Genomic DNA, 21,433 nt, shown 5'->3' with positions numbered 1-21,433 from the left:
TCCCTAGTTTAGTTGGTTTCGTTAATGGTGATAAAAAAAAGGCAAGAAAGAAAGCAAGAAAGCAAAGATAACGGGAGTAATAGGTTTAAAGCTTAAGGAAGAGCAATATATGTCCGCGAAGAAGAAGAAGAAGAAGAAGAAGAGCAAGCAGCACAGCAAGTCACAGAAAGAAGACAAAGAAAGAATCAACAAAAAGGAGCACCAATCATTACACATAACCTCCATCTCCCCCCTCTCCTCCCCCTTACACCCCCCACTCCATCGCCTTCCTCCTCCCATCCCCCACATGCACGCCGCCCCTCCCACCGCCCTCCCACAGCCTCAACCGCTCATCCCCCATCCCCCTCCACTCCCTCCTCATCCTCTCCGCCCTCGTCTCCCTCAACTCCCTAATCGCACACTCCCTCTCCTCCTCCACAACCCCATCATAATCCCCGCCGTCCACCGCCAGCACCACCGCCGGCCCCTCCTTCACCGCCACCCCCAGCGCAACAACAAGCGCAACCACAAACCGCACCCACAGCCACACATGCTCCACCGCATCCTCGCCGCCCGCGCCCCGCGTCAGCGCAACACTCACCCCGCTGCTGCCACCGCCGCCGCGGTCAGTGCATGATGCGCACCGCCGCACGCGGTCCCGGTCTTCAGCGACGCCCTCGATGCGCCGCCGCGCTTCGCGAGACTTGTGTTGGAGCAGCTTTGCGCGGCGGCGGGAGACGCGCTCGACGCCCTTGCCGACGACGCCGGTGAGCATGTCCATTGCCGTTTTTCTGGCCGTCAGGAACGTGCCTGTCGGGGAGCGGATGCCAGCGCCGACCATGCTGACAGCCTTGATGAGCAGCGGGGTGGGGTTGTTCATAGCGTCTGATACAAGCGCGAATGTGTCGTCGCTGGGCGAGGTCTCGTCTGCAACGGACTCGTTCTCTGCGCGGGCAAGCTCGGCGAAGAGGCTGTCTGACGATGCGAGGGGCGGGCGGGCTGCTGAGGGCTGCTGCGGGACTGGTGCGTCGGAGGAGGAGCTTGATGGCCGCGAGGAGCACATGCTGGACGGGTCGGCGATGGGCATGTTGAAGAACGTGCGCAGCGTTGGAAGCGTCGGTGATGTTTCTGGCGCAGGCGTCGCTGACGAGGACGGCGGCAGGACGAGTGCCTTTGGTGCAGTGGAGCCGGATGGGAACCGGCGCATGCGGCGAGTGCGCAACGGTTCGCCCGGCGACGGCGGAGAGGACGAGGTCATTGTGAGCAGGACCGCATCGATCGGGTCCGTGATGCCATAGTCCTCCAGTCTCCTCCCCGGCGAGCTGCCGGGCGACGTAGTAGACGTACCGCCGTCGACACTCCCCCGCCTGCTTTCCGCTGGCGTCGTCGTATTGGTATCGGTGGCTGTCCCAATCGTCACGCACCGCTCCATGCCCGCCGCACCATCAACCTCACTCCCGCACCTACTCCGTCCCACCCTGCTCCTGCTCCTACTCAAGCCGCGCTCTCCCCTCGTCGCCTCTGCCAACATGCTGCCTAGCGCCTCAACCCGCACCTCCAGCGCCCTATTCACACTCTCCAGCTCCACCGCGCGCCGGTGCCAGGCATCGCACTCCTCCTCGACCTCTCTGCCCCGCTCTAGCGCCTCGTCCAGCCTCTCCTCCAACGTCCTGATCTTCCCGCGCAGCGTATTGTCCTGTGCAACCTTCAGATCCACCTCGTCCTTCACGCGCACATTGAACTTTGCCTCCCAGTCCAGCACCTCGTTGCGCAGGCTGCGCGCCTCACTGCTCAGTCGCCGCAGTTTGACGGCGTGCGACGTCCCGCTGCTGGGACTCGTGTAGCCCTGCAGCTGCGCCGATAGGTCCGCGACCTGCCGCTCAAGGTAGTCCACATACCTGTCGCCCCTCTGGCCGCCCTCACTGCCGCTGCGATTCCTTCTATGGTTCACGCCGGGGAAGGGGGGCTTTAGCCCACCTGTTCCCGCAGCCGCAGGCGACAGCCCCATGAGCGCCGGTGGGAAGAAGGGCGCATCGCGGCTGCGTCGCTTGCGGGCCGAGTTTGAGACGTTCTCCTCGTCGAGTGGGGGTTGCGGGGGTGGTGGTGGCGGCGGGGGTGTCGGTGTGGTTGCGGGGGTGGTGGTGCTGTCGGCATCTTCGGTCTCCCAGCCGTTGTCGTCGATCTGCGGGGAGGGGGAGGGGGCGCGCGAGGGGGGGTCGTCGGCGCCGGAGGGCCCGTAGGAGAGGCGGGAGGGGCGGACGAGAGAGTTGCGGAGACGGAGGCGGCGATTCTGGGGCGAGGGGTCGTAGTCTTCGGGGGCCGACATGTCTGGTGTATGGTATCTTGTGTGTGTGTGTGTCTCTGCCTCTGTCTTGTGTATGGTGAGAGAGGAGGGAAGGGGAGAGGGGAGGGGAGTGGTGATAGTGAGATAGTGAGATAGTGAGATAGCGAGATAGTGGTCAAGTGAGTGTGTGTGTGTGTGTGGTGACAGGTCGGTATGGAGTGAGTATCGGCCCTTCACATGTTCCGCACGCACGTTCCTGCTTGCTTGTTTGGCCGACACTGAGTGGCCCGGGTGAATAGGATAAGCAATCAAACGTCGCGAATCCCGAAGAAAAGAAAAAAAAGAGAAAAGAAAAAGAAACAATTGCTAAAGGAGAGGACGGTCTATGGAACGGATCCACAGACACAGCACAGACAGTCGAGCCGGTCGATCACAGGGAAAGTGAACGAATGGCTGTGTGTGTGTGGGCGAGCGAGTGAGAATGAGTGGATGGGGGTGGAGTGGGGGGGAGAGAAAAGAGAAAGGGAGAAAGGGAGAAAGGGAGAAGGAGAAAGAGAGAGAGAGTAAGAAGAGAGTGAAAGAAGAAGTGAAAGTGAAAGTGAAAGTGCAAGAGAGAAAGAAAGAGCACAGAGAGAGAAAGACGAAAGACTTCCCTGTCGTGAAAAGGGGTCAGGCGCCTGCAGTCAGCACTCTAAGTACATGTAAGTGAAGTGTCTGTCTGTCGTACTCTCTCACTCCCTCACTCTCTCACTTAACTTACTCTCACTCATTCTCTCACTTCACTCTCGTTCTCGTCTTTTTCCCACCACTTTCCGCACGTGCATGCCGACGGAAGAGGAAAGACGTTGCCTGGCCCTGGCTGCTGCAATGCAATGCACGAGTAAGTCAGTGAGTGAGCCAGAGCCAGAACCGGAACCAGAACTGTTGAGGGCAGCGATCTGTGTGTGAGTGATCTGACTGAGATTCCCTGACCTTTAATTTCAACACAATAGGTAGCTGCAGCAATAGGGCAATAGGAAATAGAGTAATGGGGTAATAGTAATAATAACGACCCCTCCCCTCTCCATCCCTTCCTCCCCCACCCCTTCCTCTGAGTACTTTCCCATAACTACAGACTCAATTCCACTTGGACTACATGTCTCTTCATTATCCCATTCATTCATTCATTCATTCATTCCACTACCTGCCTGTCTGCCTGCCTGCTAGCTAACAATAACGAAATACCCACCCACAACAACAATAAGTATAATTTTGCGAAAGAAAAAAAAAAAAAGAAAAAAAGAATTCTAGCTTTTAAAACCCCGCAGGAACAATGCATACCCATCATCCATCATTCATCGCCCCATAACCACAACCACAAGCACATCTATATAACCCCCAGCTTGGCAAACCCCTCCAGCACGTACTTGTCCACATTCACCACCCAGTCCTCCCTAAAGCGACCAGGCCCACCGTTCTCGCCCTGCACCTTTGCCAGGTGGTGCTTGATGAACTCGACCACGTTGACGGCGTGCACGGGGTCGGATTGGGTGAGCTGCCAGTACGCATTGTTAGCAAATGACGGAATGTGAAACCGAATGTATTTCCGGGGAAATCTCCGGCCCGGGGAGGTGCGAGTAATATGGGGAAATAAAATAAACCGCCCCAGACAAAAGAGGAAATCTCTTGGAATGGGAATGGAATGGATAGGGAGAGAGTGGGGAATTAGAGGGGGAATTGGGTACATACCGCCTTCCGCCTGGAACTCTCGGGGGTCACGGGTGCATTCTCGTCCTCGGGCTGGACCCAATAGATCAACGCACTATCACCACCACCACCACCACCAACAATCAGCACTTCATCCAAACAAACAAACACAAAGGACGGGGAAAAAAACATACTCTCCACCCTCGTTATCCAAATGCTCATTCACAAGATCCGTCCACACAACCATCAGATCCTGCAACCTCCTCAACACCCACCCCTCATTCGTCTCAAGCAGCTTCGTGAGCGCCATACAATTGAGCTTGCGCGCCTTCGGATTCCCGATATTCGAGAAATGGTCGAACCACTCCTCGAGCAGCCAGCCCATGACCTGCTCCACGCCCATGCCCTTCCGCTCGCCAAACACACGCATGTTCTCCACGAACCAGCCCGTGCTCGCCAGCACCATGCGCGACAGCACGCCCAGGTAGTCCGTCATCACGACCGTGTCCAGCGGCGGGTGCACGCGGTTTGGCCCCGTGGTCTGGTGCGCCTGGTAGCTGGCGTGGATGCCCTCGAGGGCCGTTAGGAGGAAGCCGCTGCCGATGAGCTCGTGGCCGACGACGGAGAGGGCTTGCTCGCCGCCGAGCGTCTCCGCGGCGCGGATGATGATCTCGGCGACGTGCGTGATGATGCTGTTGTATTCGGGCTTGAGCGTGCCCAGGAGGGAGGCGAAGGCCGCAAACATCTGCGAGCGCAGGTTCTCGATCATCTCGCGGGGGGCGAGCAGGACGTAGGACTCGAGGATGTCGAGCACCTTCCGGAGCGTCATGGTGCCGTTCTCGACGCAGGGGATGAGGAGTGGGGCGAGGTCAATGAGTTCGGGAGAGGCGGGGGAAGGCGCGGAACGGATGGTGGCTTCCCAGAGGTCTAGGGCGTCTTCCAGGAGGTAGACTTGCATTCCCTGCAGCACTAATTGTCAGTATCATCCCAAGGTGGGGGGGAAGAGGTAAACCTACGGATCCGGGCTCGACAGAGTACTTGATGAGCGGGAGCACAATATTGTGGTACTCCAAACTCCTATCCTTCATTGCCGACACCAGCTTCGTCAGAATGGTAAGTATGGCCTGCTTGAACAAATGCTCCTCCCCAGTCTGCTCCCACAGCGGTGGCAGGATGCGGACAATGGCCTCAGCGTAGGGCGCAATGTGATGCTCTAGTCTTTCTACAATGAGCCCAATAACCTCCAGCAGGCTCATGCGCGTCTCCGTCTCCTCGACCTCATCGATCAGGCCCATAAGCTTGCCAAACAGGTCATCTACATAGGGCAAGAACGAGTCAACCTTGAACTCCCACTCGTTGACACTACTCTTCAGGCACCGCGCAGCAGTCAAGCGCACAACTAGGTCGTTGTAGGGGTCGTCACGGTTGAGAAGGTGTTGGGTGACTTTGTAGACGGTCGTCCGCGACTCCGCCGACACATTGACCGACACCCACTGCCCGATCAGGATCGCGATTCTGCGTCGCAGTATATTGTACCCCTGCTGCTGCACCTGTATCTCATTAACCAGGGTATTATGCAGGAACCCATCAAAGTCCAAGCTGGGATGCAGCACTGGCGCCGCTAGCCCTACGGCTGTGTATATGGCATCCTTGGCCAGGACGTCCGTCGACGAGATGGAGTTATTAAACACCCGCATGAGCGGCTCCGCAAGGATTGATTTGTAGTTAGTCACCAGGTCCATAAACAGTTTCTCCGCGCAGGGGCGGATGACGAATTCCCAGCTCTCCGTCGCGTTCTCCCAGTGCTCTGACCATGTCTCCGGGTTCTCGCTCCAGCCCTCAAGGTCGCTGGGGCACAGCACAAAGTACTTTGTCACCAGCACCTCCATGCAGTGTGTGACTGTCTGCGGCGTGAATAGCTGTGTCTTGAATATTTCTGTAGCCTCTCGGTTCTCGTCCTTTTCTGCTTTGTGTCTGTCTGCATATTTGTCAATAAACCTGCAAAACCGATACTTGACCCCCCGCACCCTTGTAGACGTGAAAACAACATACACTTGAATGTCGCGACGGGATTGAAGATCATCTTTGCGCAACTCCGGAACAGGAGCATTCCATGTAGCGCGACCTTCTCTCTAAAGTTTCTCCTGTCCTCCTCCCCAGAACTGCCTTCATTGCCATTAAGGTTCTCCTTGCTGCGCTCCACCAGCGTCTCCCCATGCGCCGCCACAACCTCCCAATACTTTCCCAGCAGCGGCAGCGTGCCGGGGAACAGCGCAAACGCCGCCGAATGGCTCGTCGAGGCGTCCAGAAACAGCTTCCCCATATTCACCACATGCTTCCTCAGCAGCGCCAGCTCCTCGCCGCCGCTCGCCGGCAGCTGCGACTCGGCGTGGAACAGCACCCACACCTGCCCGTACAGGATCTGCCAGAGCTCCTGCACCTCCGGCGCGCGGTTCGGGAACTCGTACCCGGCGATGATCAGCCGGCGCAGGATCTTCAGGCACAGCAGCGTGATGGTCATCATCTCCACGGAGGTCTGCTGGCCGCCGCCGAGCTGGGCGTGCCAGAGCTCGACGTGCTTCACGTAGACGCCGCCGAGGACCCTGAAGACCTCTGGCGTGACGCTCTGCAGCACGGCCTTGGTGCGGACCAGCCGGCCCGTGGCCAGCTCCTTGACGACGTGCAGCAGGATGGAGAGCGAGTGCGTCAGGCGCAGGGTGGTGGTCTCGGTGAGCGGGGCAGCGGAGGAGTCGCGGATCACGGTGGTGAGCTCGGTGAAGACGTCCGGCCACTCGAGGGGGTACTCGAGACGAGCGACTTTGCCGACGATGACGGCGTTCTGGGCGGCCAGCTGCGAGCTGGGCTCGTCTAGTATGGCGGAGATGAGGCGTGCGCGGATGTAGGATTTTTCTTCTTTGTGCATTGCGCTGTGGGTCGCCGGGGGGGGCACACACGCCCGAGAAGTCAGCTACCGCCCACAACCCAACCATAACGAATGCGAGGGGGGAGAGAGCGGGGGGAGAGAGGTAAAGTACTTAGTGGCTGCTTTCCGCCAGTATTTGTCGACGCCCTGCTTCAGCGTGATGACCGACATCCACCGGATCACTACCGGGAGTGAGCGGTTCAAAAACATATCCTACCCGCGGCCAGGACCCAACCAACAGCCCACCAGTCAGTCAGCCCGCCCTTTGCAAATCTTTTTTTCATTTCTCTCTCTCTCTCGCCAGTATATATTATTCCAGCAGCAGGTAATAAACAAAACAAACCTGCAGCATACCCCAGTACCCCGGCACCAGCTCCCAGCTCTTCAACTGGGACGACGCATTCTGCACCAGCTCCTGGGACTGCGAGGTCGCGGCTTGGAGCACCTCAAAGAGGTTTTCAGACGTGAGGGGGACGCCTGAACTCATGGTTGTGCGGTGTGTGGGGAGGGACTCGCTCGTTGGTATGGTGAGTGTTGGTGAGTGGTGAATATGTGATGGTTGTGAGCTGAGGTAGGGGACGGGATGGAGGTTTGGGGGGGCGGTGGGGTGAATGGGTGGTTGAAGCTGCGGGATGATGGTGGGATGGGATTGATATCAACTAAATTTGTAGGTAGGTACATGTCAGTGAATCTGCATGCTTGGCGGGGGGGGCTCTGGGAAACGAACGAGAAGAGATGTGCCTATGCTATGCTATGCAGAAGGATGGATAGTCTTAGAGTTGTAGAGCAGTTGTTCACGAGTCACGTTGGTCTTTGAGTAAAGAAGAAGATGAGAGGGAAAGGGAAAAGGAAAAGGAATGGCCTTTGTCACAAAAACATTTCTTTTCTTCTTTTCTGTTGCCTACAATACCAACAGCTGTTGCAACACTACTATGTAGGTAGGTAGAGAGAGAGATTGTATGCACCGATATCCTAGAGATAAAGGATGAATTTGGGGGGGGGGGAAGACGACGACGACGAGGAGGGGTGCGAAAATGGATCTGTCGTCTTCTTCTAGTGTCTGCCTGTCTGTGTCTCTGCAAGTTCTTGCCTGTAGACTCTCTCTCCTCTTCTCCTCTCCTCGGCCTCCAGTGCTCTAGAATACTCTACCGTCTACCTACCAACACCCGTCCCATCCCCATACCAGAAATGCCTCGACATACCCCGCTGCTACAAGTTCCGTATCATGCAAACATGAAACGCGAGGGGTTCGGCGGATGCGGGTGGTGGGAAGAGAGTGAGTGAGTGTGTAAGTGGGTGGTGGTGGGCTGGGTGGGAATGGGATGCCTAGGGCTCGGGGCTGTCGCGGCAAATGCCGAGGGAACGCATTAATGGCTGGATGCCAAGCATGTAAGCGATGGGGTTATGTAGGCTGGGAAGTTGTTCCTGAGCGAGTGCACTTTGGTGATGAGGGGAGAGTGAGTGAGAGTGAGAGCGAAAGAGTAAGGGGAAGGGGAGGATCAATGTCGTGGATGTGAGGAGGTTGGCTGAATACAGACGGTACATGCAATACTGCCCTACTAGATACAGTATCACTCACATCCATGATTTGCTCTCATCCATACAAACCTGTTGATGATAGACACTGACACCGTGATACTAGCAAGCCTGCCTGCCTGCCTGCCTGCCTGCCTGCCTGCACTTTACTGTCTGGGATCCCCTGCGCAAAGAGTTACTGCTCTACTCTACCTACATGCACCTACGAGTCTAACTGCAGACTCTCTTCACAAGCAATCACTCGGCACCTCCCTCCCAACACTCAACCAGCCAGCCAGCCCATCCATCCATTCCATAATCTACGCGCACCACGTGCATCCACTCACTCCACAAGCATTCTTTTTCCCACCACCTCGGCAACTCGCTCGCCCCCATGCACCCAATCGCGCGTCAACACCAAACACCAGCTGGGTTACGGCTACCCTCCCTGCCACTGCTGCCAGTGCTGCTGCTCCTATCTCAACCCAAACTCTCACCTCCGTCTTCTTCTTCTCACGCCCCCCACCCACGTCCAATGTTCCCTCATCGGACACGATGGCCACCACGACTACAGGGACAGCAGCAGCATCAGCATCAGCAACAGGAACTACAACAATCGCTACACTACCACAACCAGCAGACTGGCAGCTTGCACATCAACGCGCCCAGCAACGCATAACTACCCTCCAGGCTAATCGTGAGCAGGAGGTCGCCTCTCATGGGCCCATAGGTGCTTTATTCACGACTCGAGGCGGTGATATCAAGACTGGTGCTAGGCCAGCCTTTCGGGTAGGACAGTTGGACACTGAGCTCTTAGACGAGGAGCTGTTGGAACTGCTGAAAGGGCAGCTGTGGAATGGCCTCAAGTATTTTCGGGTATGTGTGTGTGTGTGTGTGTGCGTGCGTGCGTTGTTTGCTTTCAGCTGGCTTCTGACGCTTTTATTTTTTTCTTTCGCCTTTTCGCCCAATCCATCGCAGGAGAATATAATGCTGACTGGTGATGATTGTAGCCGTCTCTGAAAGAGAATTGGGAGCCCGAGTTCATGTTGCTGCTTCGGGCGGCATTATTCAAGCTCACGATTTGGGACCATAACGCGACGTATGGCGCCGCCCTCCAAAACCTCGTCTATACCGATGCGCGACGATCAGGGCCCATTGATCATCCACCCACAGTTCTCCAAAAGTCTGCGTACGGCCTCATGACCGTTGGCGGGCGATACTTCTACCAGCGGCTACACCTATATCTCCTATCACACTCCAATCCCGAAGACGTAAGCTTCCACTCCCCCCCCCCCCCCTCCCCCACTTGGTCCCACCCAGCTAACCCCCCCTGTAGTCTACTCCCTTGACCGAGCGCATGTCGCGCATGATGGACACCCTCTCAACCGCCCACTCCACCGTCTCCTTCGTCTCCTTCGCCGCCTTTCTCCTCACCGGCCACTACCGCACCATCCTCGACCGCGTCCTCCGCATGCGCCTCGTCTCCCCCTCCCACATCGTCTCCCGCGAAGTCAGCTTCGAATACCTCAACCGCCAGCTCGTCTGGCACGCCTTCACCGAGTTCCTCCTCTTCATCCTCCCCCTCATCCGCGTGTCCCGCTGGCGCCGCTGGTGGTCCCGCGCCCTCCGAAAGCTCCGCGGCTCCAACTCCGCCGACCCCACCGCCGCCCAGGGCGAGCTCGCATTCCTGCCCGAGCGCACGTGCGCAATCTGCCACAAGGAGACCGACACGTCGGGTGACTTTGGCGCCACGGGCGGAAAGGCGACCGATGTTGTCAACCCGTATGAGGCGGTCGGGTGCGGGCATATTTACTGCTATGTGTGCATTGCGGGCAAGATCGAGCTCGAGGAGGGCGACGGGTGGAGCTGTCTCCGGTGCGGTACTATCGTGAAGCGGTGCCGGCCGTGGCGTGGCGGGTTGAAGGGCCTTACGGGGGTGGGCGACTGGGGCGAGGAGGTGGATAGGAGGAAGGTGGGGTTCGATGACGAGGAGGAGGGAGAGCTGGAGAGTTATGGGGAGCTGTACGATGAGACGGACGGCACGGAGCGCGCGGAGGACGAGGAGGATGATCTGAGTGAGGCGGGGACGGAGAGGCCGGATATGAATAGGTTGGGGGCGAGCCTGAAGAGGAGGAGTGGCAACTCGTTGTGGGCGGAGGAGAGCCTCGATGAGAGTGCGTATAATACGGCTGAGGACGAGGATAAGGAGAGTGAGGATGATAAGAGGGGAAGGTCGTAGGAGGAGGTGGTGGAGGGTGGAGGTGGTGAGGGTAGGAGGTGATTTATTTTGTTAGCGTTGATGATATAAAATAATAAACGTAGCGTATTATAATTGCATGGCTAATTGACGGTGATAACATGGGGATCAATCGTAGTCTTTGCTTCTGTTTTGCTTGCTTGGTTTTGTGTGTGTTCTGATGATACTCTGCTCCAGAAACCGTCAACAGCACCATCCAAACAAACAGAAGGAAACCCACACAACCAAACATCAGACAAACAACTCCACACTCCACTCATTCCTTATTGTGCATGTACATTCTAGCATGACCGTGCGTATTCCACCAACCAAACCTTATTCCCCTGCCGTTATCGCTGGCAATATATATCATTGACGCACGGCCTGCATGCCCTATAGTTCCATAAGAAGCCATATTTTGGTTTTCCGCGGCAGAAACGCTCGCCCTGTATAGATCTTGACGTTGATTCTTGAGTAAGTCACTTCTTCTCCTGCAGCCGTTATGGTGGATATCTTTAAAGGAGCAGCGATCGTAGGCCGATGCATGAGCACGGGATCAATAAGACTACCTCGAGGTATCTGGCTATGGTGTGAACTTCACCATGCCTTGGGTGAGGGTACTCTGGGGGCCGAGCTGTTTCCGTCACATGGCGGCATTCGTTTCCTTATAGCAGAGGTGCTGATTTTTGTGGTGGGTGGGTGGGTGGGTTGGGACATATGGGGTAACTCCCATTCGATCCAAAACTGAAAGCCGGCAAGCAGGAGTTCAGTGCCGCTCTCTGCCGCACCGTAGAATGGGCTATCAAAGTTCTAGCACGCACCTGGGAGCTATTGACAACCTCGATCCACCTCCCACCGGTACCTGCGGCATGAGGAGTCTGTGTTATCTACACTTTTCTGCTTGGCCAAAAACACAGCTATGTCGATGTATGTGGGTCCATAGATATCCTCAACCTAAGCCCATGTGTATGCAATTTCCCTCCTTCTTTTACGGTAGCTAGCTCCTTGAGGCACCGGGGTCGAAGCCGAGCTAGCTGGATATATCTGTCAGTTGCAATTGACTACAGGGCACAAAGTACGGCACGGCAAAATCTAGCCTTATATAATCTCACGGGATCTGGACAAGCTGGCTGCTCTGTGCTCATCAGATATATCCTAATTACCGGGGCTGGGATGCATAGTTGATATAAAAGACTGGCTTGGAGCGGATCATGGGGAATCACTCGTTTGGCGTACTTGGCTTGGGCGGTATCCCAGTTCTGCGCCAACGACGCTGTGCTTAAGCTTTGGCATGGGATTATACCAACGCCGCGATAGATACTGCCTAAGGATAGGGCTACGAGGAGTGGTGATCGGACCTGCTATTTTTTTTTTTACTGTAATGAGGGAAGCTACGGAATTCTTTTCCGGAATGAGTGATCCAGCTTAATGGATAAGCCTACAGGTATTGTATGTATTACAGGGCACGATGTCTGATGAATAGGCGGATCTGCTTTATTAAGAACCGCAAACTACATGAGCTATCTACACCAGCAGGGCCCACAGCTCCTTCTCCAGATCCCGATATCTCCCTGCCCTCATCGAATCGAGCTCAATCAACTTCTCAATCCAGCCCTTGACCTCCACCTTCTCCTTCTCCTCATCCACCTCTTCTTCTTCTTCCTCCTCCTCCTCCCCTCCCCCCTCGGCTGCCTCCTCACCCTCCACAACAACCCCACACACCCCACCAGCGCCTTCAGTATAAACCTACACCCCGCATGCTCCTCCAACAAATCCCTCAACGCCTCCACCTCCTCCCCCACCATCAACAACCTCACCCCCTCTCCATCCCCACCACCACCGCCTCCCCCTTCCCCCCACCCACCGCGCTACTCCCCACCAACCACCAATGATAAAACCACACCGCACTATCCCACGGATTCGTGCTCGTATACCTCCTCACCAGCTCCAACTCATCCTCCAAAAAGTCCATCCTCTCCTGCCCCCCCGCGCCCCGCTCCTCCAGCAGCCGCGGGATCAGCGCCGACCGCTGGTGCCACGCGCTGTAATTCGACATCCCGCCCGCCCCCTGCAGCATGGCCGTCGTGTACGCAAACTCCTGCTCCGTGAGCGAGCCCGAGATCTGCAGGACGAGCAGCCGCCGGTACATCCAGCCGTGGAAGTTGCGGACGTCGCGGCGCAGCAGGTGCGTGGCGAGGGTGAGCTCGGCGGACCAGAAGGGGTTGTTGGGGAGCGGCGTGGACTGGTGAAGCGTCCAGAGGCGGTGGTTCCAGAGCCAGTAGCATTTCGGGTGGGTTTTGAGCAGGGGGAGGAGGAAGGTTAGCTCGTTGTGCAGGTTGGCGGTGAGGGTCTGGTGGTAGGTGTCGTCGGGAGGGGTGTCGGTGGGCGGCGGGGCGAGGTGCGTGTGGAGAAGGATCTGACGGCGGTAGTTCCAGATTGTGTAGAATTCGGGGTTGAGGCGGAGGAGTTGGGAGGTGAGGTCGATGGCGGCGGGGGTGAGGTCGTTGGCGGCTCTCTGGTGGGGGGGGGGGGAGAAGGGTGTTAGTCTGGTCAAAGTAGATACCCCAATCCAATCCATGCCATGTCTACTAGGTATAGATATTTGCCCCCAGTGCTGGATTAACTACTGAGCCGCGAGGGAACGAAGGGGCGTTACTCTTTCCAGCACCTGGGCGCAGAGATCGCTGTACTCGGTGATCTTCTTGAGCTCCTTTGCACGCAGCTGCTCGTCGCGCGACTGGGCGGTGTACTCGCTGCGGGAGATGCCGTGCTGGAGGAGATGGGATGTCAGCGGGGTAGATCTAGATCTGGAGGGAGAGAGAGGACTACGCTGGCCATGTCTTGTGTGTGTATTTATGGGCTGTATTGTCTAGAGGAAGCTATAAGAGAGAATTTATGGAGGGCCAATAGTTGTAGTGACTGTGTTTGAGTTGAGGTTGTAGATGCGAGTGAGTGACATCCATCCCTGCCCGTTGCTGTGTGACAAGAGCTACCTCGTGTGCAGGTTACTACGGTCCTTTGGACGTGGGAATCTTCAACACCACAGACAGACATCACCGTTCTCTCTCTCTCTCTCTCTCCCACAGCTACAGGCGATATCTCTAGAGCAGAGAGTCTGCCTATCTACCGCTCAGTATTGGACAGCTTCTTCTTCTATCCTACTGTCTCCTACTACCGCTACTAACTACAGACACACCCCTTTCTCTACTCTACACCTACATCCTCGATCTCTCCCCCGAACCTCTCCGCCCCCCAATGCACCACCCCCGATAGCCACAATGACGCTCAAAGGCATCCTCATCGTCGCCTACCTCGACCTCCTCATGCCCCTCGCCGTCTTCCTCAACGTCTACCTCTACTTCTACCCCGTCTTCCACTTCTGCTCCTTCCACTCCCCCCCGACGGCACGCCCGCCCCCTTCCGCCTCCTCGCCCTCGGCGACCCCCAGCTCGAGGGCGACACCACAATCCGCCGCTACGCAAGCCAGCACAAGCCCGGCGACCCCCTCCTCAGCTACCTAGACCCGCAGCACCTCTCCCGCGACTTCCACCGCTACCGCAAGATCATCGACCTCTGGGGAAATGACCTCTACCTCTCTCACATCTACAAGACCATGCGCCGCCAGCTGGACCCTACACACACCGTGGTGCTCGGCGACCTGATCGGCAGCCAGTGGATTGGAGACGAGGAGTTCAAGCGCCGCGGCGACCGCTTCTGGGAGGTCTTTTCAGGCGGGAACAAGGTCAACGCTTCGGACCTCGAGGCCGGGAATGCAGACAGCGAGCACTGGAAGTACAAAGTCATCACGCTGCCGGGAAACCACGACATTGGCTATGCAGGCGACATGAACCGCGGCCGCGTCGACCGCTTCGTGGACATGTTTGGCCCCATCAACTACGACCTCACGGTCACGCCGCCGCACGACAGCGGGGATGCCGCCCCATCATTGAAGCTAGTTGTCCTCAACAGCATGACGCTCGACGAACCCATTCTCGACCCCACCCTCCGCGACGACTCCTACGCCCTCATCAACCGCATCGAATCCAGCACCGCCGAAAACACCAACCCCAAGGAGGCCACCGTCCTCCTCACCCACCTCCCCTTCCACAAGCAGTCCGGCGTCTGCGTCGACGCCCCCTTCTTCACATACTTCCCCGCCGGCCAGGGCGGCGGCATCAAGGAGCAGAACCACCTCAGCGCCGAGACCAGCTCGCGCGTGCTCAGCTCCTTCTTTGGCGCGCCCGAGCACGGGAAGCAGGCGGGGATCATACTCACGGGGCACGACCACGAGGGGTGTGATGTGCGCCATGCGCGGCTGGAGGAGGGCTGGAATGCGACGAGGTGGGAGCACCTGCCGACGGGGGTCGAGAAGAAGAGGTTGCAGGAGGCGGAGGCGGCGAAGGGCGGCGTGAGGGAGGTTACGGTGCAGAGTATGATGGGGGGTTATGGCGGGAATGCTGGGCTGGTTAGTGCCTGGTGGGATGAGAAGGCGCAGTGTATGTTTCCCCCCCTCTTCTCTTTCTTTGATGTGTGGTTGCTAATGAGCATAACAGCATGGCGGTTCGAATACTCGACCTGTGCGCTAGGAACACAGTATGTCTGGTGGGGCGTGCATGTGGTTGACATTATCTGTGCGGTCGCCGGGTTCCTCCTATATTCGGCGCATCAGAGGGATGCGGCGCGGAACGTGAGGAAGGCCGCGGCGGTGCAGGAGATGCTGGATGCGCAGAAGAAGACGGCGTAGTTTTGTGTCGAGAAGGAGGGAAGAAGAGGGAAGGGAGGGTAGATAGACTTCATGATTGATGATACCTTTTATTATATAGATAGATGGATGAATTGATTCTGGGTTTTATTGTTTTTGTGTTTTTGTGGTTTGTTTTTTGCATTTGTGGTTGGGTTGTGAAAAGCTGGTTTCTGCACGGTTTCTGGTTGTGGTTTTGTGGAGGGGGGAGGTGGCTCACTCGTAGACGGTGTGGAAAGTGGTCACTCGGACGGACTTGGCTGGTTATCTCCATTTACAAAACACCACATTCGCCTCGGCCTCGCCCGCTCCTGGATATCATAACAGCACACCCATCTTCACCTCCAGCTAAGAGGAATATCGGTCTAAGTATACTTATCTAACGTAGCCTCGGAAACAACCACAGAAAGCACAAGTATAGCTAGCTAGTGCCAGTTCTCACGCGTATAACTATGTGGGTTATGATGTCAATGATAGAAGGAACCGTAAAGCTCCCACTCGCTCGTTCAACAGGTGATAGTAGGTATGCAGAAAAGAAGATGGGCAATCAAGTGATACGTCCTGGACTCCCGACCGCCTTACTAGATACGATGATATGTACTAAGTTACTGAAATATGGGTTTAGGTTGCACCTATAGAGTGGGCCGGGAGATCGATATGAGGTCATGTCTTCGAGAGCTGTGGCCGAGGCTATACATATAGGAAAAGCTTCATATTAGAAGCTTTCAGTTGACCCGAATCACCATCTTCCAAGTACTGAAAGCAAAAACTCATGCAGCTAAAGTTGCGTCTACTTCTAGATCTGCAGCTGACATGTTACTTTCTGATAAAACAGTTCAAGCATTTAGGACAGACTCTTAAGTGGCTGCACGAGTTTCAATTCCTTTCACTTTGAAAATGGAAAACAGAGATCACTGAAATTAAGCTGGTAGAGCCGGTGAGAGAAGTGCAGGAACGGTCGGACAGAGTCGATAGAAATCGACGGACTTTAGCCCTAGCTCCTTCAATGCATGGGGCAGATCACTCTCAACCCCTCATAGTGCTCTCATATCTAGAGGTTATAAATGTATCCCTCTGCGGGGTGGCGGGGAGCGGGAAGAAATAGACGGAAGTGAAGATCCCTCTTTGAATCCCCGGACTGAGCCCATGACCAGCTATTGCTTGATAGGATATTTTGTTCTTCTGCGGGGGGAGCCTAAAGTAAGAAACGGGAGACGAGGGACAGGGAAGCAAGGTGAGAGAGAATGACCAATAAGGAAGGCCAAGAAGCCTCCAAAAGATGCAGAAATTCAACAATTCCAGGATCAAGGAACCAGGAATCGGAAACCAGGGAACAGAAAATCTAACACCCAGATTACAGGAGCCCAGGGACCAGGGACCAGGAAATTCGGGAGCCCTGCGCAAAACCCGAGAAGGAGGCTGCTGCCCATCCCTAAAGAAAGAAGAAGAAAAGGAAAAAATTGTGTGGAAGGGTGGCCTTAGAGTAGCCTATAGCCGGCACCAATGCCAGAGGAGTCCCCACTGTCAAATGGATTAGAATATGTAGCTCTAGCTTAATTGTCTTTTCCCTGTTTGCATATATCTAAATATTCCGATTTCGAAAAATAAGGTTGAGAGTATCTTGGTTACCGGAAGTGACAACAGTGGGGAAGATTGAATGTAGACTGCGCTCCACACCCGGTCCTGCTAAACTTAGGATAAGTCAAACTTCCCGCCTTTGCTGTCGAATTCAAGCAGGATGTACTTTCCTGTATTCTCTAATGCTTGGCAATTCGTCTATATTCGTATAGTACCGTGGCTAGAAGCTTAACTTTGGATTGGCGTGAGAGGACACTTGGACAGATAAGTATGGACACGGTGTGATTTGCTTAAGGACCGAGTTTATATCGTGCTAACTGTCTACCTCTCCATCGATATCCTGTGTCTTCCTTATCAGCTTCATCTCCGCAGATACCAAACATCATCATCATCAAAAAAGTTAACAACACCAATAATCCTCAGGTACCAATCACAATCCATCACTCGCATCCATCACTAACACAACCCATGTCCAGTAAAAGCACAACCCGCTAAACCCACACCTTCAAAAGCGTACCAACCACAACCACTCACCCACACCCACTTATCAGAGATAACGCATAACCACCATCCCGGAGCGCAGAGCACCGGGGTCTAAAATAAAAAGTCTATCCCAACTACGATCTTCTCCAAGAAAGTAACCTACCTGTTATTACCTAATTAGCCATGGTGCACCCACTCGCCCTCTGTGCACTCTTGACTGTCTTCTTCCTGCTTGTGCGTGGAGGCCTCGAAATCATCATAATCTCTCGTGGTGGGGGTGCGGGAGCCGGTGTAGGGCTGGGGGCGGGGCGGGGGCGGGGGCGGGGGCGGCCGTACACGTGCGCGACGAAGGCTTGTTTAAGCTAGGGATGGCGACTGTGGCGCTCGGGTTCGGGGTGTTGTGTATATGCACGGTATTGATATTGAGGACGATGGTGAGACGTGCAGGGTGATGGATGTGATCGGCGGAGGAAAAAGCTATAGCATTTTTTTCTTTCTTTTTCTTCTCTTTCTTTCTCTTTCTCTTTCTCTTGCTTTCTTTTGTTTTGACGACGAGCTGTTACAAACATGATTTTTTTTCTTGTCATGGAAAAAAGACCGGCAGAGCCCGATATCGATATCTGTTCCATCTGCAAGTCTCTTTTATCCGAGGACCTGTATGTAGTTGTCCTACAAGTTGTAGTACTATGCGGTTTTTTATGTTTTCTCCTGCATGTAAACCCTTGTTGTAAACTCCACTGCGCAATATCGTAGATATCTAAATATCGTGAGAAGAGACCGGCATTTATAAAAGTGTTAGAAGATATGTACCGGTACTGGCTTGGAACAGAAGCCCGGCCCTATCACTCCATTACAGAATCGTGCTACCCGTACTCTAGAGGAGTACAGACATCATGCATCCTATCGCACCGTCATGCACATGTTAATCCGAATCGAGCCGGATTCAGGTTGATCGTTCTTTATATTTAATTGATAGGGCTCCTCTTCCTGATGTACTAGTACCGTAGTAGCAAGTACTCTTGTGCGGCTCCAATTCAAACTCTTTATCTCTTGGAGCTTTGGAAATTTACCCGCTTACTAGAGTACATAGTCAGATCTATATATGCTACATATATGTAGCTCAAGCTGCGGGGCTCTTTCATTCTAGAGATTTGTGCCTACATTGCATAAAGCAAATGTATGCCGGACCCCGAGGCCGAGGACCATCGTGAACCTTCCCCCTAGCCTAGCCGCAACTCTTTTTGGTTTCAAGGCCGGTGATCAGCTGATATCTACAAATCATGTCATATTTTTCAAATGTGAGATTGACCATTGAAACGTCACGTCCCGAAGGAACAATTAATATGCAGTTCTTGTTTTTTTCTGGATCGACAGTCCGGCTGTCCTGCATATGTCGAGTGGGATTTTCCTTCCGCTGCCGACTAATCTCGGAATTCAATATCATGCAGCAGTACGTATAGACAGGTCATAGGTGGTCACTCGCCGGATGGGACCAGGCTTGCTACAGCGAGACAAGTCAAACACAGGCCTTGCATGTTGAATGTGCAGACAACCCTTCTTGAAACTTCCGTAATAGGTATTGAATTTACGAAACCTAAAATTAATTCATGACTCTTGGAAATTCATGACTCTTTGGCTTTATAATTTATAAGCCATAGTATTTTCCTGTAAATTTTATCGATTTATAAACCTATAAATACTGACCATATAAGTTAAAAAGATCGCCCCCAATTACTCCCACGAACGACTATCCCCCAGAATCACACATCAAAATGAAACTTACAGAATATTTGTCCTATCTCGTTCTCCTCACAGGCCCAGGCGCCCTGGCCCTCGTTGCATCTAGAACACCAGGCTCTCTATCCAAACGTCTCCAATATAGCCTCGACGGGAAGGCCTCCACCGCGGACGACTCCAAAGTTAGTGCTTCGGCAGAGGCCCTCTGCTCCCAATACATCAATAATCGATTGGGTCTATTCGCAGATACTTGCAACATTGTGGGATCTGAGGGGCGAGCCTCAATCGCTCGGTGTTCGTCCGAGGATACCAAGGCTCCGTTTGAGTGTGAGGATTTTGAAAAGATTGTGGACATTGGAGAGTATCAAACGCAGGGGAGGTTCTTGAAAAAGAAAATGTGCATCATCTTTTTCAGAGGGGGGATGATGTATATTCTTTGTAGCCCTTCTATATCTGGAGGCCTACAATAGCTATATTGTCACGAACACAGTGGTCGGGCGAGACAGTTACTCTCTTTGTGGAACGCGGTTGATATTCGTGGCGAAGGCTGGGAAGGTGAATGTTGGCTTGATACGAGACGGAGAAAATTTTTTGGCTTTTGAGATTAGGAAAAAACAGTATACGTACTATGATCATTAGTTCCTGGTAAATTTCAAGTATGTGTGAAAAGTTTGTGGCACCGCTATGGCCAAAGTTTCAAATTTGGAACATGAAAAGTAATCCGAAGTGAAAGGCTTCATTCTCACCTCCAGTAAACATTTGGGTCATGGTAATAGAGCCCGATGGAGTCCAAATAAGTGAGTTAGCAGTGCTAGTAATAAAGTTGAAATACCTTTAATGCTGATGTCCTACTCACAGTGCATAGTGCTTGTTCTGATAGTAGCACTTAGGTTCAAATGAAATATTTTCCTCACATACGATTCCATGGCTTTCCAACTTCTGTTACACCCATGGAGATAGAAAAGAGTCGAAAGCGCGTTTTATAAATTAACTTCATGGCCAGTGTCTCGAGTAGTGCAGGGTAGAGCTTCGGGAATCAACTGTAGATCAACTCCACATGTGTAGGCCTTCGTCCTTAGCTCTGGGCATGTTAGACTGTGTTAGGCTATGCCAAGCCAATATTTGGCCTCTACTACTGTAGTAGCTAGCGAAAGCTTGAATTTACTTCTGCCAGCTCTGTGATTTCCATGAGCATAAACCTTAGCGTAACGTGTAGTCTTACTTCACATATGCTTTCTTTGAGGCCAGGGGAAGCCAAAACCCCACGTAGCAAGAACTCGGCTCACCTCCATGCGCATCGAGGGTTTTTATAAGTAGACTCAACTAAACAAGCTTACATCTGACATACGCAGTCATTCCTTGTAGGTTTGTCTATATAAACTGCTCCCTCTTAGGATCCTCCGTCTTAAGGAGATATTATTTAATCGATCCGAAGAGATAGATAAATAAAGAATATTTCCTCTCTTGCCCAAATTTGAGCGTCAAGGTACGTCTCTATTATTGAGTCCAGGCAATTTGTATATGTATGGGTATCAAGCCTTTGGTTTATGCTATATTTTTGGCCCAGACGTACAGAAAGGCTCATTATAATAACCTGGTGTTTATATTCGCATATTTATATTTCATAGCCACTGGATTAGCTCCCTGGAGTGACCTTTAGCCCCAGCTCACTAGGTCAAATCTCAGAAAAACAGAGAAAACGGGCGCCAACTCCCAAGGTCCTGCTCTACCGTCTCTGTCTTTCTCGTGGATTAGACCCGGATGACAAGGCGCTGCCATCAAGTAACCAGATAAATTATTATTATAATTTCTCCAAAGGGTGTAGGAGAAGAAGATAGTTGGGGTTGATGTTGGGGTAGATCAGTCAAGGCCGGATTCTTGGTATATACCGTTTCCGTACTCCAAATGGAGGTTGGGTATAATCGCGAAGTGAACTCAAACTACTGTATGCTCCTATGCGAAATGTAGTAAAAATACTCTCCTCCTTCTGGTGGTATTGGTCCGCAGCTGGTATGGGATCAGGGCCTGATGTAGTAGCATGGTGGACGTTATGCGAGGGCTTCTGTGCAGCTACATGTATATAGCCAAGAGCAGCATCCACGGTTCTGCCGGCGAATATGCCAATAGCCACTGATTTATATAGTCAACATAATTCCACATGAATTCGGTTTAATAAATAAGTAGCATATTTGTAAAGAGGTAAAGTTATAACCTCGCCTCACTTCACTTCAGTTGGGCACGCGCAGAGCTAGAGATGGCAACGAGTGATAT

General features: G+C 53.8%; 6 protein-coding genes across 6 annotated transcripts; 3 read left to right on the top strand and 3 right to left on the bottom strand.

The window, feature by feature from the left end:
* Positions 1 to 244: 244 nt before the first annotated feature.
* On the bottom strand, positions 245 to 2,305 carry LAJ45_03829 (uncharacterized protein; the record flags this gene model as incomplete). Its single annotated transcript, XM_046113412.1, has 1 exon — positions 245 to 2,305. The coding sequence occupies one exon, from the start codon at positions 2,303 to 2,305 to the stop codon at positions 245 to 247; it is 2,061 nt and encodes a 686-aa protein (XP_045973141.1).
* A 1,324-nt stretch (positions 2,306 to 3,629) lies between these two features.
* On the bottom strand, positions 3,630 to 7,359 carry LAJ45_03828 (uncharacterized protein; the record flags this gene model as incomplete). The annotated part of the gene is made up of 7 exons (XM_046113411.1): positions 3,630 to 3,797; positions 3,992 to 4,064; positions 4,144 to 4,910; positions 4,966 to 5,927; positions 6,002 to 6,876; positions 6,985 to 7,085; positions 7,216 to 7,359. The coding sequence occupies 7 exons, from the start codon at positions 7,357 to 7,359 to the stop codon at positions 3,630 to 3,632; spliced, it is 3,090 nt and encodes a 1,029-aa protein (XP_045973140.1).
* A 1,056-nt stretch (positions 7,360 to 8,415) lies between these two features.
* On the top strand, positions 8,416 to 10,626 carry LAJ45_03827 (uncharacterized protein; the record flags this gene model as incomplete). The annotated part of the gene is made up of 4 exons (XM_046113410.1): positions 8,416 to 8,440; positions 8,515 to 9,263; positions 9,398 to 9,658; positions 9,724 to 10,626. 4 exons carry the CDS (start codon positions 8,416 to 8,418, stop codon positions 10,624 to 10,626), a joined length of 1,938 nt encoding a protein of 645 aa, XP_045973139.1.
* Positions 10,627 to 12,147: 1,521 nt separating this feature from the next.
* Positions 12,148 to 13,461, bottom strand: LAJ45_03826 (uncharacterized protein; the record flags this gene model as incomplete). The annotated part of the gene is made up of 4 exons (XM_046113409.1): positions 12,148 to 12,369; positions 12,488 to 13,138; positions 13,280 to 13,393; positions 13,453 to 13,461. The coding sequence occupies 4 exons, from the start codon at positions 13,459 to 13,461 to the stop codon at positions 12,148 to 12,150; spliced, it is 996 nt and encodes a 331-aa protein (XP_045973138.1).
* A 440-nt stretch (positions 13,462 to 13,901) lies between these two features.
* LAJ45_03825 (uncharacterized protein) lies at positions 13,902 to 15,367 on the top strand (the record flags this gene model as incomplete). The annotated part of the gene is made up of 3 exons (XM_046113408.1): positions 13,902 to 13,991; positions 14,072 to 15,119; positions 15,177 to 15,367. The coding sequence occupies 3 exons, from the start codon at positions 13,902 to 13,904 to the stop codon at positions 15,365 to 15,367; spliced, it is 1,329 nt and encodes a 442-aa protein (XP_045973137.1).
* Positions 15,368 to 19,197: 3,830 nt separating this feature from the next.
* LAJ45_03824 (uncharacterized protein) lies at positions 19,198 to 19,632 on the top strand (the record flags this gene model as incomplete). Its single annotated transcript, XM_046113407.1, has 1 exon — positions 19,198 to 19,632. One exon carries the CDS (start codon positions 19,198 to 19,200, stop codon positions 19,630 to 19,632), a length of 435 nt encoding a protein of 144 aa, XP_045973136.1.
* Positions 19,633 to 21,433: the final 1,801 nt, after the last annotated feature.

Source organism: Morchella importuna (genome assembly GCF_003444635.1).
Source record: "Morchella importuna strain M04M26 chromosome Unknown Morimp01GS009, whole genome shotgun sequence".
NCBI classification, from domain to species: Eukaryota; Fungi; Ascomycota; class Pezizomycetes; order Pezizales; family Morchellaceae; genus Morchella; species Morchella importuna.
Note: the sequence above shows the minus strand (reverse complement) of the source record. Positions and strands in the feature narration are given on the sequence as shown.